At 50.9% G+C, this 23,298-nt stretch overlaps 1 protein-coding gene across 3 annotated transcripts in view; it reads right to left on the bottom strand.

Annotated features, from left to right (window-relative positions):
- The window catches only part of LOC147106526 (AP-2 complex subunit alpha-2-like), a 148,788-nt gene extending 125,970 nt beyond the window's left edge, over positions 1-22,818 (bottom strand). For 2 of the 3 annotated variants that reach the window (XM_086007483.1, XM_086007484.1), the window contains exons 1-2: positions 22,572-22,798; positions 6,496-6,638 (exon numbers count right to left, since the gene is read on the bottom strand). In XM_086007483.1, coding sequence (XP_085863609.1) covers positions 6,496-6,546 — 51 coding nt within the window. In that variant the 5' untranslated portion in view covers positions 6,547-6,638; positions 22,572-22,798. Of the gene's footprint in view, positions 1-6,495; positions 6,639-22,571 lie in introns of all 3 variants that reach the window. The other variant, XM_086007485.1, reaches the window with a different exon arrangement.
- Between the last annotated feature and the right edge of the window lie 480 nt (positions 22,819-23,298).

The raw sequence follows: 23,298 nt of genomic DNA, 5'->3' as shown, positions 1-23,298 counted from the left end.
GTTCTGCCCTGCATGCATTGTTTATGGTTTTCCTTTGAGTCCAGAGGATACTTTTACAGAATTCTGCATGTAGGATCTCAATTGGGTGTTTGTCCTATTTTGCAAATTCTTGTTGTGTTAGCGGTCCCCACACCTCACTGCCATAGAGTGCAATTGGTTCAATTACTGATTTAAAAATTTTGAGCCAAATGCTAATTGGGATTTCTATTTGGATTGATTTTTTAATGGCATAGAAAGCCCTTCTTGCTTTCTCTTTCAGTTCATTCACAGCCAGATGAAAATTTCCCGTAGGACTGATTTTTAAGCCCAAGTATGTGTAGTTAGTGGTTTGTTCAATTTTAGTTGTTCCTAGTGCGAAATTTATTTTGGGTCCCTGATGTCTGGATCTTTGCTGGAACACAAGGACTTTGGTTTTTTGGGGGTTTATTGTCAGGGCCCAGGTCTGACAGAACAACTCTAGCAGATCCAGGTTCTGCTGTAGACCCTCCTTAGTTGGTGACAGTAGAACCAGGTCATCTGCATAGAAGAGGAATTTAATCTTGGATTCATATAGGGTGAGGCCGGGTGCTGTAGATTGTTCAAGTAGTTTTGCCAATTCATTTATGTAAATATTAAAGAGTGTCGGTGAGATGGGCGAGCCCTGCGTCACACCACGCCCCTGTGGGAAGTATTTTGTTTGTTTGTCTCCAATTTTAACTGCACATTTATTGTTTGTATACATTGATTTAATTACATCATATGTTTTTCCCCCTACACCACTTTCAATAAGTTTCAAGAATAGACCGTCGTGCCAGATGGAATTGAAAGCCTTCTGGAAATCTATAAAGCAGGCAAAAATTTTGCTTTTGTTTTGATGAACATGCTTGTCAATTAGGGTCTGTAGGGTGAAGATATGATCTGATGTTCTATAGTTTGGTAGGAATCCAATTTGGCTTTTACTCAAGACATTGTGCTCCTCAAGGAAGTTTATAAGTCTTTTGTTTATGATACAACAGAATACCTTCCGCAGGTTACTGTTTACACAGATGCCTCGATAGTTATTTGGGTCAACTTTGTCCCCACTTTTGTATATGGGCGTTATGAGTCCTTTGTTCCAGATATCAGGGAAGTAACCGACACTCAGAACCAAGTTGAAGAGTTTTAGGATAGCCAATTTCATTTTATCGTCCGTGTGTTTAATCATCTCGCTTAGGATGCCGTCTGCACCGCAAGCTTTTCCTGGTCGCAGGTCCTTGAGTTTTTCAAATAGCTCTTTTTCTGTTATTATGGAGTCTAGCGGGTTTTGATTATCTTTTATGGCCAATTCGAGCTTTTCCAGTTTTTTGCATATTTGGTATTGCTCTGGGCTTAGTGTGTTTTTCTGGTATAATTTTTCAAAGTGGTTTTCCCATGTGTCTCCGTTTTGAATGGCCAATTCGTCGTGTTGTTTTTTGTGTAATGTATTCCGGTTGTCCCAGAAACAATTGGAATCAATGGATTCCTCAATGGAGCTGAGTGTATTCTTAATATACTGCTCTTTTTTGGTTCTGAGTGTGTTTCTGTATTGTGTTAGTGTATAAGTAAGGCGTAATCCTCGTTTTCTGGCTGTCTGTGTTTTTGGTTTGATATTTTTCTGAGTTTTTTCCTCATGTTATGGCAATCTGGGTCAAACCATTTTTCATAGTTTTTTGTTTTGGGTTTATTCTTGCGAACTTTCAAGTTTGACATTGTTGCCAAATTATCAAAAATATTATTTAAGTTATTCACTGCCCGGTTTACGCCTTCTTTATTGTGAGTGTATATGTTTTCCAGAAAGGTGTCCAAGAGAGCCTGAGTTGATTGATTGCTTATTGCTTTCTGGTATTTTTCCATGCTGTTTTTGGCCCATCTGTAGGATTTTTTGGTGTTGTGCAGCTTACTGGGTTGTGTTTCTTTGTTGGTTGTTTCTGTCCTTTTAAGATACACAGTGATTTGACTGTGGTCTGACAGTGTTGTTTGTGGTTTGACTGTGAATGCTCTGAAAGAGGATGGGTCCAAATCCGTAATCATATAGTCTACGGTGCTGACTGTGAGCAGAGGGGTCTCCACACGATTTACACTGTGGTCCCTACAGATACAACGTGGAATGCACTCGCTCAGGCAGTAACAGCAGGGTGACCATTACTCACCACAGAATGGGGCAGTCCATCACTCAGATTTAATGCCAGATCCATTTAATCTCACCATGTTCTGACGATCATTTTGTTGGGTTACAAAGACCAATTTGATAATATTCACTTGCAGATTTCAGGTAGCGTTGCTCACGGTGAGTGCGGGGGGGGGGGGGGGGGGGGATTTCCTGCCAAGTTGCATGCAATTTTTATCAGGGTTATGCTGACAGAATAATTCAAACTACATTTTTATTACAGAGTACTTTAGGAGTGTTAGCGACTGCTTAAGGAAAATGTTGATGATTATGTTAACAGTCTCCTTGACTTTTATTAAAAGCTTGCTTAACTGTGTAGTTAATTTGACCTTTCCTTTTTCTCCAGGCCCAGAATACAAAGGAAGATGGGAAGGAAGATAGTGCAGCGTTGCACTAGTGGGGAGTTGGAGAGCTGTATTGGAATGGTGATCCTGGGCCTTCGGAACAATGGGGAGATGCGATTATCTGGGAGAGCTGGAAAGTGGTTGCAGATTGTGGGAGTCTCGGGTTGTGGTACTTGTAAAAGTAGGAGAAACTTTTGGGGATTTGGCATCACTGGAGGAAATCCTGGGACATGGAAAGTGAGGAAAAAAGATCTCCGGCTTTGGGAAAAGTAGGACGGGGCTTCTGCATGTGACAGCAATGGGAGGGTGCCAACACAGGATGGCAAGGCTGAGGTACAGGAGCATTGCCCCTTGGGGAGGGGAGTACAGGTATGGGATTTACTGGGTGTGACAGAATGGGGTTTCTGAGTGCTGGAGTCTGAGAATGGGGGCTTCCACGATGTCACACGAGCCTCCCGTTACTCCACACTCAAATCTTTTAGCAATTTACCTGATCTCAGTTGTAAGGACAGCAGCAAAGATGGCACTGGAAAGAGTACAACAAAACCTCTGCCATGCAAATACACGTCACTGGAGGGGAGTACAGCAAATCTAGAACCTTGCATATACACTGCACGACAAGGATGTACAGTAAAACCCTCCCTGTACCTCTCGACAGCAACAGAGGTCACCACAGCAAAGTCCATTCTGCACAGCGCTCATTTCTAAGCTCAGCAGGATCACTCTAGACATTATGTTGCCCTTCAGCACTTTGATACTGTGTCACTGTAACTAATACCAATGTTCAAATTACTTATGTAAGAAGTCACACAACACCAGGTTATAATCCAACAGCTTTATTTGAAGTCGCAAGCTTTCGGAGCGCTGCTCCTTCGTCACCTGATGAAGGAGCAGCGCTCCGAAAGCTTGCGACTTCAAATAAAGCTGTTGGACTATAACCTGGTGTTGTGTGACTTCTCACATTTGTCCACCCCAGTCCAACTCCAGCATCTCCACACCATGGCAAATTACTTATGACTTCCCCAGTAAACGCTGATCACCTACAATATAGTGCGACCATTTGCTTCATATTGGTTTGGATCAAATGGGAGATACAGGCTTAGACGATTGGCAAATGCCAAACCAATTCACACAACTTCTCAACACAACTCAGATCTCAGCTCTTCAAATCTCATCCTGGATATGGAATAATTAACAACTTGATTCAAAATTAATTCGCTGTCATACGCTTAACTGAGTAGCCAGTCATAGAGTCTATTTGTTTGGTCTCCCGTCAAAGCCTATAGTTCAAAAAGGGAGGGGGGGTGAGGGGGGAAAGGGGGATGAGGGGGGAGGGAAGGGGGATGAGGGGGGAGGGAAGGGGGAGGGGGGAGGGAAGGGGGAGGGAGGGGCGAAGGGGGAGGGGGGGCGAAGGGGGAGGGGGGGCGAAGGGGGAGGGGGGGCGAAGGGGGAGGGGGGGGCGAAGGGGGAGCGAAGGGGGAGGGGGGGGCGAAGGGGGGGGGGCGAAGGGGGAGGGGGGGCGAAGGGGGAGGGGTGGCGAAGGGGGAGGGGTGGCGAAGGGGGAGGGGGGCGAAGGGGGAGGGGGGCGAAGGGGGAGGGGGGGCGAAGGGGGAGGGGGGCGAAGGAGGAGGGGGGCGAAGGGGGAGGGGGGCGAAGGGGGAGGGGGGGCGAAGGGGGAGGGGGGGGCGAAGGGGGAGGGGGGGGCGAAGGGGGGGGGGGGCGAAGGGGGAGGGGGGGGCGAAGGGGGAGGGGGGGGCGAAGGGGGAGGGGGGGGCGAAGGGGGAGGGGGGGCGAAGGGGGAGGGGGGGCGAAGGGGGAGGGGGGGGCGAAGGGGGAGGGGGGGGCGAAGGGGGAGGGGGGGCGAAGGGGGAGGGGGGGCGAAGGGGGAGGGGGGGGGCGAAGGGGGAGGGGGGGCGAAGGGGGAGGGGGGGCGAAGGGGGAGGGGGGGCGAAGGGGGAGGGGGGCGAAGGGGGAGGGGGGGGCGAAGGGGGAGGGGGGGGCGAAGGGGGAGGGGGGGGCGAAGGGGGAGGGGGGGGCGAAGGGGGAGGGGGGGGCGAAGGGGGAGGGGGGGGCGAAGGGGGAGGGGGGGGCGAAGGGGGAGGGGGGGGCGAAGGGGGAGGGGGGGGCGAAGGGGGAGGGGGGGGCGAAGGGGGAGGGGGGGGCGAAGGGGGAGGGGGGGGCGAAGGGGGAGGGGGGGGCGAAGGGGGAGGGGGGGGCGAAGGGGGAGGGGGGGGGCGAAGGGGGAGGGGGGGGCGAAGGGGGAGGGGGGGGCGAAGGGGGAGGGGGGGGCGAAGGGGGAGGGGGGGGCGAAGGGGGAGGGGGGGGCCAAGGGGGAGGGGGGGGCCAAGGGGGAGGGGGGGGCCAAGGGGGAGGGGGGGGCCAAGGGGGAGGGGGGGGCCAAGGGGGAGGGGGGGGCCAAGGGGGAGGGGGGGGCCAAGGGGGAGGGGGGGGCCAAGGGGGAGGGGGGGCCAAGGGGGAGGGGGGGGCCAAGGGGGAGGGGGGGGCCAAGGGGGAGGGGGGGGGCCAAGGGGGAGGGGGGGGCCAAGGGGGAAGGGGGGGCCAAGGGGGAGGGGGGGGCCAAGGGGGAGGGGGGGGCCAAGGGGGAGGGGGGGCCAAGGGGGAGGGGGGGGCCAAGGGGGAGGGGGGGGCCAAGGGGGAGGGGGGGGCCAAGGGGGAGGGGGGGGCCAAGGGGGAGGGGGGGCCAAGGGGGAGGGGGGGCCAAGGGGGAGGGTGGGCCAAGGGGGAGGGGGGGCCAAGGGGGAGGGGGGGGCCAAGGGGGAGGGGGGGCCAAGGGGGAGGGGGGGCCAAGGGGGAGGGGGGGCCAAGGGGGAGGGGGGGCCAAGGGGGAGGGGGGGGCCAAGGGGGAGGGGGGGGCCAAGCGGGGGGGCGAAGGGGGAGCGAAGGGGGAAGGGGGGCGAAGGGGGAGGGGGGGGGCGAAGGGGGAGGGGGGGCGAAGGGGGAGGGGGGGGCGAAGGGGGAGGGGGGGCGAAGGGGGAGGGGGGGCGAAGGGGGAGGGGGGGCGAAGGGGGAGGGGGGGCGAAGGGGGGAGGGGGGGCGAAGGGGGTGGGGGGGGCCAAGGGGGTGGGGGGGGCCCAAGGGAGAGGGGGGGCCAAGGGGGAGGGGGGGCCAAGGGGGAGGGGGGGGCCAAGGGGGAGGGGGGGGCGAAGTGGGAGGGGGGGGCGAAGTGGGGAGGGGGGGCGAAGGGGGAGGGGGGGCGAAGGGGGAGCGAAGGGGGTGGGGGGGGCGAAGGGGGAGGGGGGGGCGAAGGGGGAGGGGGGGGCGAAGGGGGAGGGGGGGGCGAAGGGGGAGGGGGGGGCGAAGGGGGAGGGGGGGCGAAGGGGGAGGGGGGGCGAAGGGGGAGGGGGGCGAAGGGGGAGGGGGGCGAAGGGGGAGGGGGGGCGAAGGGGCGAAGGGGGGCGAAGGGGGAGGGGGGCGAAGGGGGACGAAGGGGAAGCGAAGGGGGGCGAAGGGGGGCGAAGGGGGAGGGGGGGCGAAGGGGGGGCGAAGGGGGGAGGGGGGGGCGAAGGGGGAGGGGGGGCGAAGGGGGAGGGGGGGCGAAGGGGGAGGGGGGGCGAAGGGGGAGGGGGGGCGAAGGGGGAGGGGGGGGCGAAGGGGGAGGGGGGGCGAAGGGGGAGGGGGGGGCGAAGGGGGAGGGGGGGGCGAAGGGGGCGGGGGGGCGAAGGGGGAGGGGGAGAAGGGGGAGGGGGAGAAGGGGGAGAAGGGAGAAGGGGGAGAAGGGGGAGGGGGAGAGAGAGGGTGGAAGGGGAGTGGGAGAGGGACCCCAAGGGTCGTTACCGAGCGAGAAACACACATCACGCCCACTCAAAATGCTCCCTTGGACTTGTCACAGTAAAGATTCCCTGCAGTACACTACCATTCTCATGCTTACCCAGAACACCGTGTTCCTGTTACCAGTTACATTCGAGAAGCAAAACTGGATTGCCAACTTTTAAATCGCAATAAGACGGTAACTGCTATCCTACTTACAATTTGTTTCTCTGTATATTTATTGGAACTAAGCAGGTTAACTGCCTCCATGTGACCAAAGTCAATGTCGTGACCGAGGAGGAAGATGAAAAGTAGTTTGCAGACATATTTTTTCTTGCTGTAGCCATCCAGAGCCTTGTCACCTACAAATCAAAACAAGCAACATTTCACAAACACAGCATTTTTGAATGTATTTAAAATGTATTTTTTATGATCCGGCTGCAAGGGGAGTGTGCGAACGTGATTTTGGGTGACTGGCATCCCGAGTTTTCCTGAATTCTTGTGCGAAAGTGTAACATTCACCATAGTGCAAGCACCAAGCAGCACAAAGTACTTCAATTAAACTCAATCTCAGCTCACTTCAAACTGCACTCGGGAATAAAATTCTACTTCAGTGCACACAAGAAACCAAGTGTAATTTTTAGCCTGAGCTATAGGGTTTGGTTATTTTCCTGGTTTAAATAGATCTGGAAGGTAGTGTGGGTAGGCTGCACTATTTTTATTGCATAATAGCTTAATGCTAAAAAATATTCCACATTCACCCTGAGATATGCTACCTTAATTATGGCAAGTGCAAGTTCATGGTGCAATTCAGTGGAAGTATGGGATGACCTGTGCAAGATGACTGCTCAAATATTTGAGGAAGAAACTTGAATTATAATAATTTCATTACACCAAATGGTCCACCGCTCCCAGTCGGAGGTGGTGTGGAGATCCCTTGACATCAGATGGTCCACAGCTCCCAGTAGGAGATTGTGTGGAGATCCCTTTACATCAGATGGTCCACAGCTCCCAGTAGGAGATTGTGTGGAGATCCCTTTACATCAGATGGTCCACAGCTCCCAGTAGGAGATTGTGTGGAGACCTCTTTACATCAGATGTTCCACAGCTCCCAGGAGGAGATCCCTTTACACCAGATGGTCCACAGCTCCCAGTAGGAGGTGGTGTGGAAATCCCTTTACACCAGATGGTCCACAGCTCAAGGGCATACAGACTTTTCCTTTCCACCAGGTATCTCCTCCTCCGCATATCAGTACAGGATAGTCTGGCAGAAAGCTGACACGTACACAGGCCATATTAAGCAATTCACCCTGGATCCCATCATCAGCTCCCCATGTCTCATACACCCCACCATCCAGATTCCCTCACTAGCTCCCCATGTCTCATGTACCCAGTCTCCCCAGATTCCCTCACTAGCTCCCCATGTCTCATGTACCCAGTCTCCCCAGATTCCCTCACTAGCTCCCCATGTCTCATGCACCCAGTCTCCCCAGATTCCCTCACTAGCTCCCCATGTCTCATGCACCCAGTCTCCCTGGATTCCCTCACTGGCTCCCCATGTCTCATGCACCCAGTCTCCCCAGATTCCCTCACTAGCTCCCCATGTCTCATGCACCGTCTCCCCAGATTCCCTCACTAGCTCCCCATGTCTCATGCACCATCTCCCCAGATTCCCTCACTAGCTCCCCATGTCTCATGCACCCAGTCTCCCCAGATTCCCTCACCAGCTCCCCATGTCTCATGCACCCAGTCTCCCCAGATTCCCTCACTAGCTCCCCATGTCTCATGTACCCAGTCTCCCCAGATTCCCTCACTCGCTCCCCATGTCTCATGCACAGTCTCCCCAGATTCCCTCACTAGCTCCCCATGTCTCAGGCACCGTCTCCCCAGATTCCCTCACTAACTCCCCATGTCTCATGCACCCAGTCTCCCCAGATTCCCTCACTGGCTCCCCATGTCTCATGCACCCAGTCTCCCCAGATTCCCTCACTAGCTCCCCATGTCTCATGCACCGTCTCCCCAGATTCCCTCACTCGCTCCCCATGTCTCATGCACCCAGTCTCCCCAGATTCCCTCACTAGCTCCCCATGTCTCATGCACCCAGTCTCCCCAGATTCCCTCACTAGCTCCCCATGTCTCAGGCACAGTCTCCCCAGATTCCCTCACTAGCTCCCCATGTCTCATGCACCCAGTCTCCCCAGATTCCCTCACTAGCTCCCCATGTCTCATGCACCCAGTCTCCCCAGATTCCCTCACTAGCTCCCCATGTCTCATGCACCGTCTCCCCAGATTCCCTCACTAGCTCCCCATGTCTCATGCACCCAGTCTCCCCAGATTCCCTCACTAGCTCCCCATGTCTCATGCAGCGTCTCCCCAGATTCCCTCACTCGCTCCCCATGTCTCATGCACCATCTCCCCAGATTCCCTCACTAGCTCCCCATGTCTCATGCACCCAGTCTCCCCAGATTCCCTCACTAGCTCCCCACGTCTCATGGACCCAGTCTCCCCAGATTCCCTCACTAGCTCCCCATGTCTCATGCACCCAGTCTCCCCGGATTCCCTCACTAGCTCCCCATGTCTCATGGACCCAGTCTCCCCAGATTCCCTCACTAGCTCCCCATGTCTCATGCATCGTCTCCCCAGATTCCCTCACTAGCTCCCCATGTCTCATGTACCCAGTCTCCCCAGATTCCCTCACTAGCTCCCCATGTCTCATGCACCCAGTCTCCCCAGATTCCCTCACTAGCTCCCCATGTCTCATGTACCCAGTCTCCCCAGATTCCCTCACTAGCTCCCCATGTCTCAGGCACCCAGTCTCCCCAGATTCCCTCACTAGCTCCCCATGTCTCATGTACCCAGTCTCCCCAGATTCCCTCACTAGCTCCCCATGTCTCATGCACCCAGTCTCCCCAGATTCCCTCACTAGCTCCCCATGTCTCAGGCACCATCTCCCCAGATTCCCTCACTAGCTCCCCATGTCTCATGCACCCAGTCTCCCCAGATTCCCTCACTAGCTCCCCATGTCTCATGGACCCAGTCTCCCCAGATTCCCTCACTAGCTCCCCATGTCTCATGCACCCAGTCTCCCTGGATTCCCTCACTAGCTCCCCACGTCTCATGCACCCAGTAGCTCCCCATGTCTCATGCACCGTCTCCCCAGATTCCCTCACTAGCTCCCCATGTCTCATGCACCCAGTCTCCCCAGATTCCCTCACTAGCTCCCCATGTCTCATGGACCCAGTCTCCCCAGATTCCCTCACTAGCTCCCCATGTCTCATGCACCCAGTCTCCCCAGATTCCCTCACTAGCTCCCCATGTCTCATGCACCCAGTCTCCCCAGATTCCCTCACTAGCTCCCCATGTCTCATGCACCCAGTCTCCCCAGATTCCCTCACTAGCTCCCCATGTCTCAGGCACCCAGTCTCCCCAGATTCCCTCACTAGCTCCCCATGTCTAATGCACCCAGTCTCCCCAGATTCCCTCACTAGCTCCCCATGTCTCAGGCACAGTCTCCCCAGATTCCCTCACTAGCTCCCCATGTCTCATGCACCGTCTCCCCAGATTCCCTCACTAGCTCCCCATGTCTCATGGACCCAGTCTCCCCAGATTCCCTCACTAGCTCCCCATGTCTCATGCACCCAGTCTCCCCAGATTCCCTCACTAGCTCCCCATGTCTCAGGCACAGTCTCCCCAGATTCCCTCACTAGCTCCCCATGTCTCATGCACCGTCTCCCCAGATTCCCTCACTAGCTCCCCATGTCTCATGCACCCAGTCTCCCCAGATTCCCTCACTAGCTCCCCATGTCTCATGCACCCAGTCTCCCCAGATTCCCTCACTAGCTCCCCATGTCTCATGCACCCAGTCTCCCCAGATTCCCTCACTAGCTCCCCATGTCTCATGCACCCAGTCTCCCCAGATTCCCTCACTAGCTCCCCATGTCTCAGGCACCCAGTCTCCCCAGATTCCCTCACGAGCTCCCCATGTCTCATACACCCAGTCTCCCCAGATTCCCTCACTAGCTCCCCATGTCTCATGCACCGTCTCCCCAGATTCCCTCACTAGCTCCCCATGTCTCATGCACCGTCTCCCCAGATTCCCTCACTAGCTCCCCATGTCTCATACACCCAGTCTCCCCAGATTCCCTCACTAGCTCCCCATGTCTCATGTACCCAGTCTCCCCAGATTCCCTCACTAGCTCCCCATGTCTCATGCACCGCCTCCCCAGATTCCCTCACTAGCTCCCCATGTCTCATGGACCCAGTCTCCCCAGATTCCCTCACTAGCTCCCCATGTCTCATGCACCCAGTCTCCCCAGATTCCCTCACTAGCTCCCCATGTCTCAGGCACAGTCTCCCCAGATTCCCTCACTAGCTCCCCATGTCTCATGCACCGTCTCCCCAGATTCCCTCACTAGCTCCCCATGTCTCAGGCACCCAGTCTCCCCAGATTCCCTCACTAGCTCCCCATGTCTCATGGACCCAGTCTCCCCAGATTCCCTCACTAGCTCCCCATGTCTCATGCACCCAGTCTCCCCAGATTCCCTCACGAGCTCCCCATGTCTCATGCACCCAGTCTCCCCAGATTCCCTCACGAGCTCCCCATGTCTCAGGCACCGTCTCCCCAGATTCCCTCACTAACTCCCCATGTCTCATGCACCGTCTCCCCAGATTCCCTCACTAGCTCCCCATGTCTCATGCACCCAGTCTCCCCAGATTCCCTCACTAGCTCCCCATGTCTCATGCACCCAGTCTCCCCAGATTCCCTCACTAGCTCCCCATGTCTCATGCACCCAGTCTCCCCAGATTCCCTCACTAGCTCCCCATGTCTCATGGACCCAGTCTCCCCAGATTCCCATGTCTCAGGCACCGTCTCCCCAGATTCCCTCACTAGCTCCCCATGTCTGGTGCACCCCCTCTCTAAACACACGACCCTCTCTAGTTTCTCTCTCATCTCCTCCCATGGCCTCTCAGAATTCAACTCATCCATGAGAATCGAACTGTTGCTTATTTGACCCCATTCCTACTAAACTGCTGACCACCAAGTTAGCGAACATTGTAAATGGTTCTCACGCCTCGGGCATTGTCCCGCTCCCTTTAAAAACAACCATCACCAAACCACGCTCAAAAAACCCATCCTCAACCCCTCTGTCCTTGTAAATTACTGCCCCTACTCCAACGTTCCTTTATTCTCCCAACTACATGATCATGCTATGACCACCAAACTGCTTGCCTCTCTTTCCAGGGAGTGTAAATACAATCAGGGAAGCCACGAGCACAAACCGAGAGTTTAAATACAATCAGTGCCAGCACACAGCACAAACTGAGAGTGTAAATACAATCAGTGCCAGCACACAGCACAAACTGAGAGTGTAAATACAATCAGTGCCAGCACAGAGCACAAACCGAGTGTGTAAATACAGTGCCAGCACACAGCACAAACCGAGAGTGTAAATACAGTGCCAGCACACAGCACAAACCGAGAGTGTAAATACAATCAGGGAAACCACGAGCACAAACCGAGAGTGTAAATACAATCAGGGAAACCACAAGCACAAACCGAGAGTGTAAATACAATCAGGGAAACCACAAGCACAAACCGAGAGTTTAAATACAATCAGGGAAACCACGAGTACAAACTGAGAGTGTAAATACAGTGACAGCACACAGCACAAACCGAGTGTGTAAATACAGTGACAGCACACAGCACAAACCGAGTGTGTAAATACAGTGACAACACAGAGCACAAACCGAGTGTGTAAATAAAGTGACAACAGAGCACAAACCGAGTGTGTAAATACAGTGACAGCACAGAGCACAAACCGAGTGTGTAAATACAGTGACAACACAGAGCACAAACCGAGTGTGTAAATACAGTGACAACACAGAGCACAAACCGAGTGTGTAAATACAGTGACAGCACAGAGCACAAACCGAGTGTGTAAATACAGTGACAGCACAGAGCACAAACCCAGTGTGTAAATAGTGACAGCTCAGAGCACAAACCGAGTGTAAATAGTGACAGCACAGAGCACAAACCGAGTGTGTAAATACAGTGACAGCAGAGAGCACAAACCGAGTGTGTAAATACAGTGACAGCAGAGAGCACAAACCGAGTGTGTAAATACAGTGACAGCACAGAGCACAAACCGAGTGTGTAAATACAGTGACAGCACAGAGCACAAACCAAGTGTGTAAATACAGTGACGGCACAGAGCACAGACCAAGTGTGTAAATAGTGACAGCACAGAGCACAAACCGAGTGTAAATACAGTGACAGCACAGGCCGAGTGTGTAAATACAGTGACAGCTCAGAGCACAGACCGAGTGTGTAAATACAGTGACAGCACAGAGCACAAACCGAGTGTAAATACAGTGACAGCACAGAGCACAGACCGAGTGTGTAAATAGTGACAGCACAGAGCACAAACCGAGAGTGTAAATACAGTGACAGCACAGAGCACAAACCGAGTGTGTAAATACAGTGACAGCACAGAGCACAAACCGAGTGTGTAAATAGTGACAGCACAGAGCACAAACCGAGTGTGTAAATACAGTGAGAGCACAGAGCACAGACCGAGTGTGTAAATACAGTGACAGCACAGAGCACAAACCGAGTGTAAATACAGTGACAGCACAGAGCACAAACCGAGTGTGTAAATACTGTGACAGCACAGAGCACAAACCGAGTGTGTAAATACAGTGACAGCACAGACCGAGTGTGTAAATACAGTGACAGCACAGAGCACAAACCGAGTGTGTAAATAGTGACAGTACAGAGCACAAACCGAGTGTGTAAATAGTGACAGCACACAGCACAAACCGAGAGTGTAAATACAGTGACCGCACAGAGCACAAACCGAGAGTGTAAATAGTGACAGCACAGAGCACAAACCGAGTGTGTAAATACAGTGACAGCACAGAGCACAAACCGAGTGTGTAAATACAGTGACAGCACAGTGCACAAACCGAGTGTGTGAATACACTGACAGCACAAAGCACAAACCGAGTGTGTAAATACAGTGACAGCACAGAGCACAAACCGAGAGTGTAAATACAGTGACAGCACAGAGCACAAACCGAGAGTGTAAATAGTGACAGCACAGAGCACAAACCGAGTGTGTAAATACAGTGACAGCACAGAGCACAAACCGAGTGTGTAAATACAGTGACAGCAGAGCACAAACCGAGTGTGTAAATAGTGACAGCTCAGAGCACAAACCGAGTGTAAATCGTGACAGCACAGAGCGTGTAAATGCAGTGACAGCACAGAGCACAAACCGAGTGTGTAAATACAGTGACAGCACAGAGCACAAACCCAGTGTGTAAATACAGTGACAGCAGAGCACAAACCGAGTGTGTAAATAGTGACAGCTCAGAGCACAAACCGAGTGTAAATCGTGACAGCACAGAGCGTGTAAATGCAGTGACAGCACAGAGCACAAACCGAGTGTGTAAATACAGTGACAGCACAGAGCACAAACCCAGTGTGTAAATACAGTGACAGCACAGAGCACAAACCCAGTGTGTAAATACAGTGACAGCAGAGCACAAACCCAGTGTGTAAATACAGTGACAGCACAGAGCACAAACCAAGTGTGTAAATACAGTGACAGCAGAGCACAAACCCAGTGTAAATACAGTGACAGCAGAGCACAAACTGAGTGTGTAAATACAGTGACAGCACAGAGCACAAACCCAGTGTGTAAATACAGTGACAGCACAGAGCACAAACCGAGTGTGTAAATACAGTGACCGCACAGAGCACAAAGCGAGTGTGTAAATACAGTGACAGCACAGAGCACAAACCGAGAGTGTAAATACAGTGACAGCACAGAGCACAAACCGAGTGTGTAAATACAGTGACCGCACAGAGCACAAACCGAGTGTGTAAATACAGTGACAGCACAGAGCACAAACCGAGAGTGTAAATACAGTGACAGCACAGAGCACAAACCGAGTGTGTAAATACAGTGACCGCACAGAGCACAAACCGAGTGTGTAAATACAGTGACAGCACAGAGCACAAACCGAGTGTGTAAATACAGTGACCGCAGAGCACAAACCGAGTGTGTAAATACAGTGACCGCACAGAGCACAAACCGAGTGCGTAAATACAGTGACAGCACAGAGCACAGACCAAGTGTGTAAATAGTGACAGCACAGAGCACAAACCAAGTGTGTAAATACAGTGACAGCACAGAGCACAGACCGAGTGACTAAATACAGTGACAGCACAGAGCACAAACCGAGTGACTAAATACAGTGACAGCACAGAGCACAGACCGAGTGTGTAAATACAGTGACAGCACAGAGCACAGACTGAGTGACTAAATACAGTGACAGCACAGAGCACAAACCGAGTGTGTAAATACAGTGACAGTAGAGCACAAACCGAGTGTGTAAATACAGTGACAGCACAGAGCACAAACCGAGTGTGCAAATACAGTGACAGCAGAGAGCACAGACCGAGTGTAAATACAGTGACAGCTCAGAGCACAGACCGAGTGTGTAAATACAGTGAGAGCACAGAGCACAGACCGAGTGTGTAAATACAGTGACAGCACAGAGCACAAACCGAGTGTAAATACAGTGACAGCACAGAGCACAAACCGAGTGTAAATACAGTGACAGCACAGAGCACAGACCAAGTGTGTAAATAGTGACAGCACAGAGCACAAACCAAGTGTGTAAATACAGTGACAGCACAGAGCACAGACCGAGTGACTAAATACAGTGACAGCACAGAGCACAAACCGAGTGACTAAATACAGTGACAGCACAGAGCACAGACCGAGTGTGTAAATACAGTGACAGCACAGAGCACAGACTGAGTGACTAAATACAGTGACAGCACAGAGCACAAACCGAGTGTGTAAATACAGTGACAGTAGAGCACAAACCGAGTGTGTAAATACAGTGACAGCACAGAGCACAAACCGAGTGTGCAAATACAGTGACAGCAGAGAGCACAGACCGAGTGTAAATACAGTGACAGCTCAGAGCACAGACCGAGTGTGTAAATACAGTGAGAGCACAGAGCACAGACCGAGTGTGTAAATACAGTGACAGCACAGAGCACAAACCGAGTGTAAATACAGTGACAGCACAGAGCACAAACCGAGTGTGTAAATACAGTGACAGCACAGAGCACAAACTGAGTGTGTAAATACTGTGACAGCACAGAGCACAAACCGAGTGTGTAAATACTGTGACAGCACAGAGCACAAACCGAGTGTGTAAATACAGTGACAGCACAGACCGAGTGTGTAAATACAGTGACAGCACAGAGCACAAACCGAGTGTGTAAATAGTGACAGTACAGAGCACAAACCGAGTGTGTAAATACAGTGACAGCAGAGCACAAACCGAGAGTGTAAATACAGTGACCGCAGAGAGCACAAACCGAGAGTGTAAATAGTGACAGCACAGAGCACAAACCGTGTGTAAATACAGTGACAGCACAGAGCACAAACCGAGTGTGTAAATACACTGACAGCACAAAGCACAAACCGAGTGTGTAAATACAGTGACAGCAGAGCACAAACCGAGAGTGTAAATACAGTGACCGCAGAGAGCACAAACCGAGAGTGTAAATAGTGACAGCACAGAGCACAAACCGAGTGTGTAAATACACTGACAGCACAAAGCACAAACCGAGTGTGTAAATAGTGACAGCACAGAGCACAAACCGAGAGTGTAAATACAGTGACAGCACAGAGCACAAACCGAGAGTGTAAATAGTGACAGCACAGAGCACAAACCGAGTGTGTAAATACAGTGACAGCAGAGCACAATCCGTGTGTGTAAATACAGTGACAGCACAGAGCACAAACTGAGTGTGTAAATACAGTGACAGCAGAGCACAAACCGAGTGTGTAAATACAGTGACAGCAGAGAACAAACCGAGTGTAAATACAGTGACAGCACAGAGCACAGAGTGTGTAAATACAGTGACAGCACAGAGCACAAACCGAGTGTGTAAATACAGTGACAGCAGAGCACAAACCGAGTGTGTAAATACAGTGACAGCACAGAGCACAGACCGAGTGTGTAAATACAGTGACAGCACAGAGCACAAACCGAGTGTGTAAATACAGTGACAGCACAGAGCACAAACCGAGTGTGTAAATACAGTGACAGCACAGAGCACAGACCGAGTGTGTAAATACAGTGACAGCACAGAGCACAAACCGATTGTGTAAATACAGTGACAGCACAGAGCACAAACCGTGTGTGTAAATACAGTGACAGCAGAGCACAGACCGAGTGTGTAAATACAGTGACAGCACAGAGCACAAACCGAGTGTGTAAATACAGTGACAGCAGAGCACAAACCGAGTGTAAATACAGTGACAGCACAGAGCACAAACCGAGTGTGTAAATACAGTGACAGCAGAGCACAAACCGAGTGTGTAAATACAGTGACAGCACAGAGCACAGACCGAGTGTGTAAATACAGTGACAGCACAGAGCACAAACCGAGTGTGTAAATAAAATCAGTGACTGCATCACAGTCAGTAAATGCACTGACACAATACAGAATCATACAAGGCAGGAGCATGCCAACTTCAATCCTTCTTTAGTCTATGTTACCTGGTCTCAGCCACGGGGACTCTTGATCTAAGGAGAAGGGCAGGAGAGAAATTTGCCAAGTCACCTAATCACGCTGGTGCTCCAGGCACCTCACACAGTAAGGCTGACGGCTTCAATCGTTTGATTTTAAGCTGTCACTGCTGTTATTTGGATCCCTTTTGTTTTTATATGCAAGTTCTGCTGACTTCATCTGTATGGTTTGTTGAGTCCGCAGGGTGTTGACCCACCCCACCCCCCTCACACACATACCGCCAACCCCACCCCCCCCATCAATAGAATAAATTAAAGAGAAACTTTCCAGCAGGGGATCACCGGGATGTTCTTCGGAGCGAGAATCCGGACTCATTTTATTTCCTCTCCCAGATGTTAATTGCAGCAATACAGCTATCTCCCTGCTGTACATAGGAACAGGAGGAGACAATTCAGCCCCTCGAACCTGTTCTGCCATTCAATGAGATCAAGGCTGATCTGTATCTTAAATCCATTTACCCGCCTTGGCTCCCCAGAACTTCGGCTCTCCCCGGGTGAGTACTCACGCGTGGACCCGATGGAAGTGCCGGTTTCCTGCATGCACTGCGCCAGCGCGGGAAACCGGCACTTCCGTTCCTCTGAACGAAGGGGTTCAGAGGTTGAACGCATGCGCAGGAGAGGCTGCGCGTGCGCATCGAACTTGGTTTTTTTTTATACAGGTTTTCCCGCGAGGGTAAGCCTGCAGAAGTTAGAAATGTAAAATGCAGGCCTAAGGCCTGCTTTTTACAAGGTAAGTGGTGAATTAATTAAAATTAAAACATTTTTTCCACAGGTTTATTATTTTTATAAATACTTTAAGGCAAGGTAAGTTTATTCTTAGCCCCGTTAGAAAATAAAATTATTTTTTTCAAAAATTTAAATTATTGTTTAAAATAGTTATTTCATGTAATTTAGTTTACTTAAAAAATGTGATTTAAAAAAAAAATTATTTGAAGATACGGTGCTATTTTGGGGCCGTAGTATTTAAAAGTCTTGACAGCACTTCCTGTCAGACTTATGAATGGAGCATTCCCTGCTCTGATTGGCTGCCCATGGCCCACGTGATCCCAGGGGACACATCGAACTACCTGCGACCCTGGGATACGCAAGCACTGCGCACCGGCAGCTGGACCAGGCCCCGGAGCGGAATCCCACGCGGGCCCACAGCTCAACGGCCGGTGCGCTAGGTAAGTGCAGGTCGGGGGCTTGCACCCGTGGGAAGCCCCCGACCCGAATTTCTGGGCCACAATCTTTGGCTTGCAAAAATCTACCAATCTCAGTTTTTACATTTTCAATTGACCGCCAGCCTCAACAGCTTTTTTGGGGTGAAGTTTCCAGATTTCCACTATCTTTTGAGCGAAACTGAACCTGGAACCCTTTGGCCTAAGATAGTTTGCTTAGTAAAGTCAATGTGTAGTTGGCCCATTAAAGCCTGAAACTCCCAGCTTTGATCCCCAGCCTGTCCTGAATTTGCTGCTCTCAGCTGATGTGACAGGAGCAATTCTACAACTGGTCCCAGTGCCCGCACTAAGGAAGGGTTGGGAGGGAATCAGCCAGGGTTACTGTCCCTGAAAGCCATTTGTTCTTCCTCCCCCTATCCTGTCTGGTTTCATTCAGGCTTTTGGGGGGCTTAGGTCGGTTACTGGTTAGGTTGAACCATCAGATGTAACTGTGTCCACTTGTGGCATATTCTACATAGCTCCTTTTATTTGTCATGTTAGTGTCACCAACTGCTGATGCCATGCCCGTGGGTCCTCCCAGCTGCCAGCCTTAGCCAACCTGGCAAGACCCACACGTTCGGAACCGGCAACACAACAACGGAAATGCAAGTCGATCAGCAACCGCTCCACACAGGCAAGTCTTTCTCTGGTATGCAAATTGCTGGAGTCAGGCTTTTCATGTACATGGTGCAGCTGGACATAAATGGACCCAGGCCAAGCTGCTTTCAGGACTGATCCCAATGGTGACCGCGAGTTCAAACCGGCCCAGACCAACACCACCACCACGCCCCCTCTCAAAAGTCTCCTTGTTGTACATTCCACCACCCTTGTCCAACAACTACATAGGATTACATTACATAGGATATACGGCACAGAAACAGGCCATTCGGCCCAACCAGTCCATGCTGGCTTTTATGCTCCACACGAGCCTCCTCCCATCTTTCCTCATCTAACTCTATCAGCATAACCCTCTATTCCCTTCTCCCTCGTATGCTTGTCCAGCCTCCCCTTAAATGCATCTATACTATTCACTTCAACCACTCCCTGTGGTAGCGAGTTCCACATTCTCACCACTCTCTGGGTAAAGAAGTTTCTCCTGAATTCCCTATTGGATTTCTTGGTGACTATCTTATATTGATGGCCTCTAGTTTTGCTCTTCCCCACAAGTGGAAACATTCTTTCTGTATCCACTCTATCAAAATTTTTCATAGTTTTAAAGACCTCTATTCGGTCACCCCTCAGCCTTCTCTTTTCCAAGAGAAAAGAGACCCAGCCTGTTCATCCTTTCCTGATAGGTATAACCTCACATTTCTGGTATCATCTTTGTAAATCTTCTCTGCACCCTCTCCAGTGCCTCTATATCCTTTTTATAATATGCCGACCAGAACTGTACACTGTACTCCAAGTGTGGTCTAACCAAGGTTCGATACACGTTTAGTATAACTTCCCTACTTTTCAATTCTATCCCTCTAGAAATAAACCCTAGTGCCTGGTTTGCTTTTTTTATGGCCTTGCTAACCTGTGTCGCAACTTTTAGTGATTTGTGTATTTGTACTCCCAGATCCCTTTGTTCCTCTACCCCACCTAGACTCGCACCCTCCAAGTGATGTGTCCTCCCTGTTCTTTCTACCAAAATGTAATACCTCACATTTATCTCTGTTGAACTTCATTTGCCAATTATATGCCCATTCTGCAAGTTTATTAATGTCCTCCTGCAACTTGCAGTCCTCCTCAGTATTGACTATCCCCCGTGCCCACCCCACCCCCCGCAATTTGGTGTCATCTGCAAATTTAGAAATTGTGTTTTTGATTCCTAAGTCTAAATCGTTAATGTAAATTGTGAACAGCCGTGGTCCCAGCACTGATCCTTGTGGAACACCACTACCCACCTTCTGCTACTGTGAATAGCTACCCTTTACTCCTACTCTCTGCTTTCTGTCCTGAAGCCAGCCAGCAATCCATTCTGCTACTTGTCCCAGCTCCGCATTCTCTGACCTTGTTCATCAGTCTATTATGAGGTACCTTATCGAAGGCCTTTTGAAAATCCAGGTAAATTACATCTACTGCAGTACCCTGGTCTACTCTCGCTCTTACCACTTCAAAAAGTTCAATAAGGTTGGTCAAGCAAGACTTTCCCTTTTGAAATGCATGCTGATGATTCATTATTATATTTTTGGTTTCTAGATGTCTTTCTATTTTTTCCTTTAGTAGGGACTCCATTATTTTTCCTACCACTGATGTTAAGCTGACTGGTCTATAATTCCCTGGACATGTTCTATCCCCCTTCTTAAATATAGGTATTATGTTAGCTGTCTGTCAGTCCTCTGGCACTACACCTTTCTCTAATGAATTATTAAATATGCGTAGTAATGCCTCTGCTATCTCTTCCCTCGATTCTTTTAAAATGCGTGGATGCAATCCATCCGGACCAGGGGTTTTATCCTCTTTGAGTTTGATTAGTTTATTTAATATATCCCCTTTTTTAATTTTAAATGCACTTATCTCATCATCCAATGTCATGTCCACCTGTTCTATCTCCCTGGTAAATACTGAAGCAAAATAATTATTTAATATTTCTGCCATCTCCCTATCGTTACCTGTGGTATTATCCTGACTATCCCTTAATGGCCCTATTCCCATCCCAACATTCCTTTTTTTATTGATGTGCCTATAAAATATTTTACTATTTTGTTTTATGTTCCTTGATAATTTAATTTCATAGTTCCTCTTTGCCTCCCTAATTGCTTTTTTGACTTCGCTCCTAATCTTTTCGTATTCTCTCGTATCAACTGATGGATAGCTCTACATGTATGTGGTAAACCACTGTTATTGTATCCTACTGTTATCGTTATTGCATATTGTTACCTCTGGTTGGCGCTGTGTACCAATGCATGCCTCAGCTGGCTGCGCCCACATGACCAGGTATAAAGGTGGGTGTTTCGGCAACCCACTTCCTTCTTGGAACCAGTTGGCCACGAGAGGCATGCTCTGTTCTTTAGTTAATAAAAACCTCTTCATTACTTTCCTAATTCATCGCCTTTTATGGAGTAATTGATAAGCGTATCAATGTACACCCTTGCATCCAAAGGACAGAGCCCAGCTGGCAACACCATCTGACAGAGTGTTCCACAAACAGGAGCAGCACTCTGATCCTTCACACCCTAAACTGCACTGGAGAGGAACTCCCTTTTCAATCAAATAACATTTGCATTAAACAAATCTACATACTGTGCTGATTAAGATTTCTCTCCCATCTTTCAGAAAAAAGCCTCGCATTTATGAAGTGCATCACCCCACATTTCACAGAAATGTCCCAAACGAGGAGTTATTCTTTGAAGCACAGTCACTGCTGTTACGTAAGCAAATATGGCAGACAATTTGCAAAGCAAGATCCTATAAACAGCAATGAAACAAATGACCAGTTAATGTGTTATCTGTGGTGTTGGTTGGGAAGAATATTTCGAGGAAAGCAAATACTGTAGCACAAACTGATCCTTAGCATCCATCAGATCCAGGCAAATGGGGTCTTCGATGACCATTTGTTGGAAGGGCAACACTTCCAACAATGCAAGACTGCACGGGAACATCCCAGATTACATGCTCAAGAGCGGAGTGGGTCTTTAACTCACAACCTGCCAACTCCAACTGAGACAAGCTGACACAGAAATTTAACAGTCCTTTAATAAAAATAAAGTCTAGAGTAGCTCAATGGGGCAGGAGCGGTGAACCCAGGGCAGCTCAATGGGGCAGGAGCGGTGAACCCAGGGCAGCTCAATGGGGCAGGAGCGGTGAACCCAGGGCAGCTCAATGAGGCAGGAGCGGTGAACCCAGGGCAGCTCAATGGGGCAGGAGCGGTGAACCCAGGGCAGCTCAATGGGGCAGGAGCGGTGAACCCAGGGCAGCTCAATGGGGCAGGAGCGGTGAACCCAGGGCAGCTCAATGGGGCAGGAGCGGTGAACCCAGGGCAGCTCAATGGGGCAGGAGCGGTGAACCCAGGGCAGCTCAATGGGGCAGGAGCGGTGAACCCAGGGCAGCTCAATGGGGCAGGAGCGGTGAACCCAGGGCAGCTCAATGGGGCAGGAGCGGTGAACCCAGGGCAGCTCAATGGGGCAGGAGCGGTGAACCCAGGGCAGCTCACTGGGGCAGGAGCTGAGGGTCCACGTCAGCTGTTGAACAAGAGCTGGGGGAGGGATGCAGAGCAGATCAAATGGGCCATGAGCAGGGGGTCTAGGGCCGCTCGACAGGCCAGGAGCAGGAACTGTGTTGTCTGACAGTCTGCTGGCCAACAAAAGGCCCAGAACAATTGAACAAAGCCAGTTAGTGTCTAGTATTGCGGTTCTGCCAACCTCACTCACACACTATTTACATCTGTGTATAGAGAAATCCACAATGTGCATGCCATGGTATCTTAATCTTGGAAATGGAAATGTAGAATGCAGTGCTGGCTGTTGGCCTTTTGAACTCACTCCTCACCTCTCAGTGTAGTGCATCAACACCCCATGAGATTCAGCAGGCAGATCTCATTCATGTGCCATTCTTGGAACCGTTCCACGTGTCTTCTCGGTCTGAGCCTTCAGCCCATTCACATCACAGGGAGTAGTCAGAACACTGGCGCCCACACAGGCCTGCGTGCCTGCACTAGTCCAGAAGTCACCAACGTAAAATTCTGTCTGCGGGCCTCCCACCCTTGTGTCGGAATTGAACAGGTCTACACAGAGCAAAGAAAAAAACATATTGCTGACCTGCACAGGCAGGCCTCCAGATGTTTCAGCCAGCTATCCCAGATCTCCATCTGTGATACATTTCTGTCAATCCAACCCACCACTCTGGTTAAATCTAGCACCGATGTCAATGCTGTTTTACCTGATAAAACCTGAGGAGCATCTTTATAGCTCGGATTGGATAATCAGTTACGAGCATCCAATTTGCACTACCCATGGTTGTATCAGTGAATAACTATCTGTATAAGGCAAGCAACAGGGGGAATGGAAAAGCTGAGGGTAAAGCCCCATTTTGTAATGTGTCTTACTCTGCACTTCTGTTGCATGAACGGTGCGCAGTGTCAGTTTCTAATACAACAGGCTTCTCAAATGCTGCAATCAGTACAATGAAATAAGAAAGGAGACCAATGTACACTGATCCAGTGACTGTGCAGGCACCCACTGCTTTCAGAGACAATCCAGGTAGATGCACTGGGTAG

Source organism: Somniosus microcephalus, chromosome 15, assembly GCF_052327205.1.
Source record: "Somniosus microcephalus isolate GS21.2 chromosome 15, FLI_Smic_1.0, whole genome shotgun sequence".
In the NCBI taxonomy this organism is placed as follows: Eukaryota; Metazoa; Chordata; class Chondrichthyes; order Squaliformes; family Somniosidae; genus Somniosus; species Somniosus microcephalus.
The sequence above is the reverse complement of the archived record's forward strand: the minus strand, read 5'-3'. Positions and strand labels throughout refer to the sequence as shown.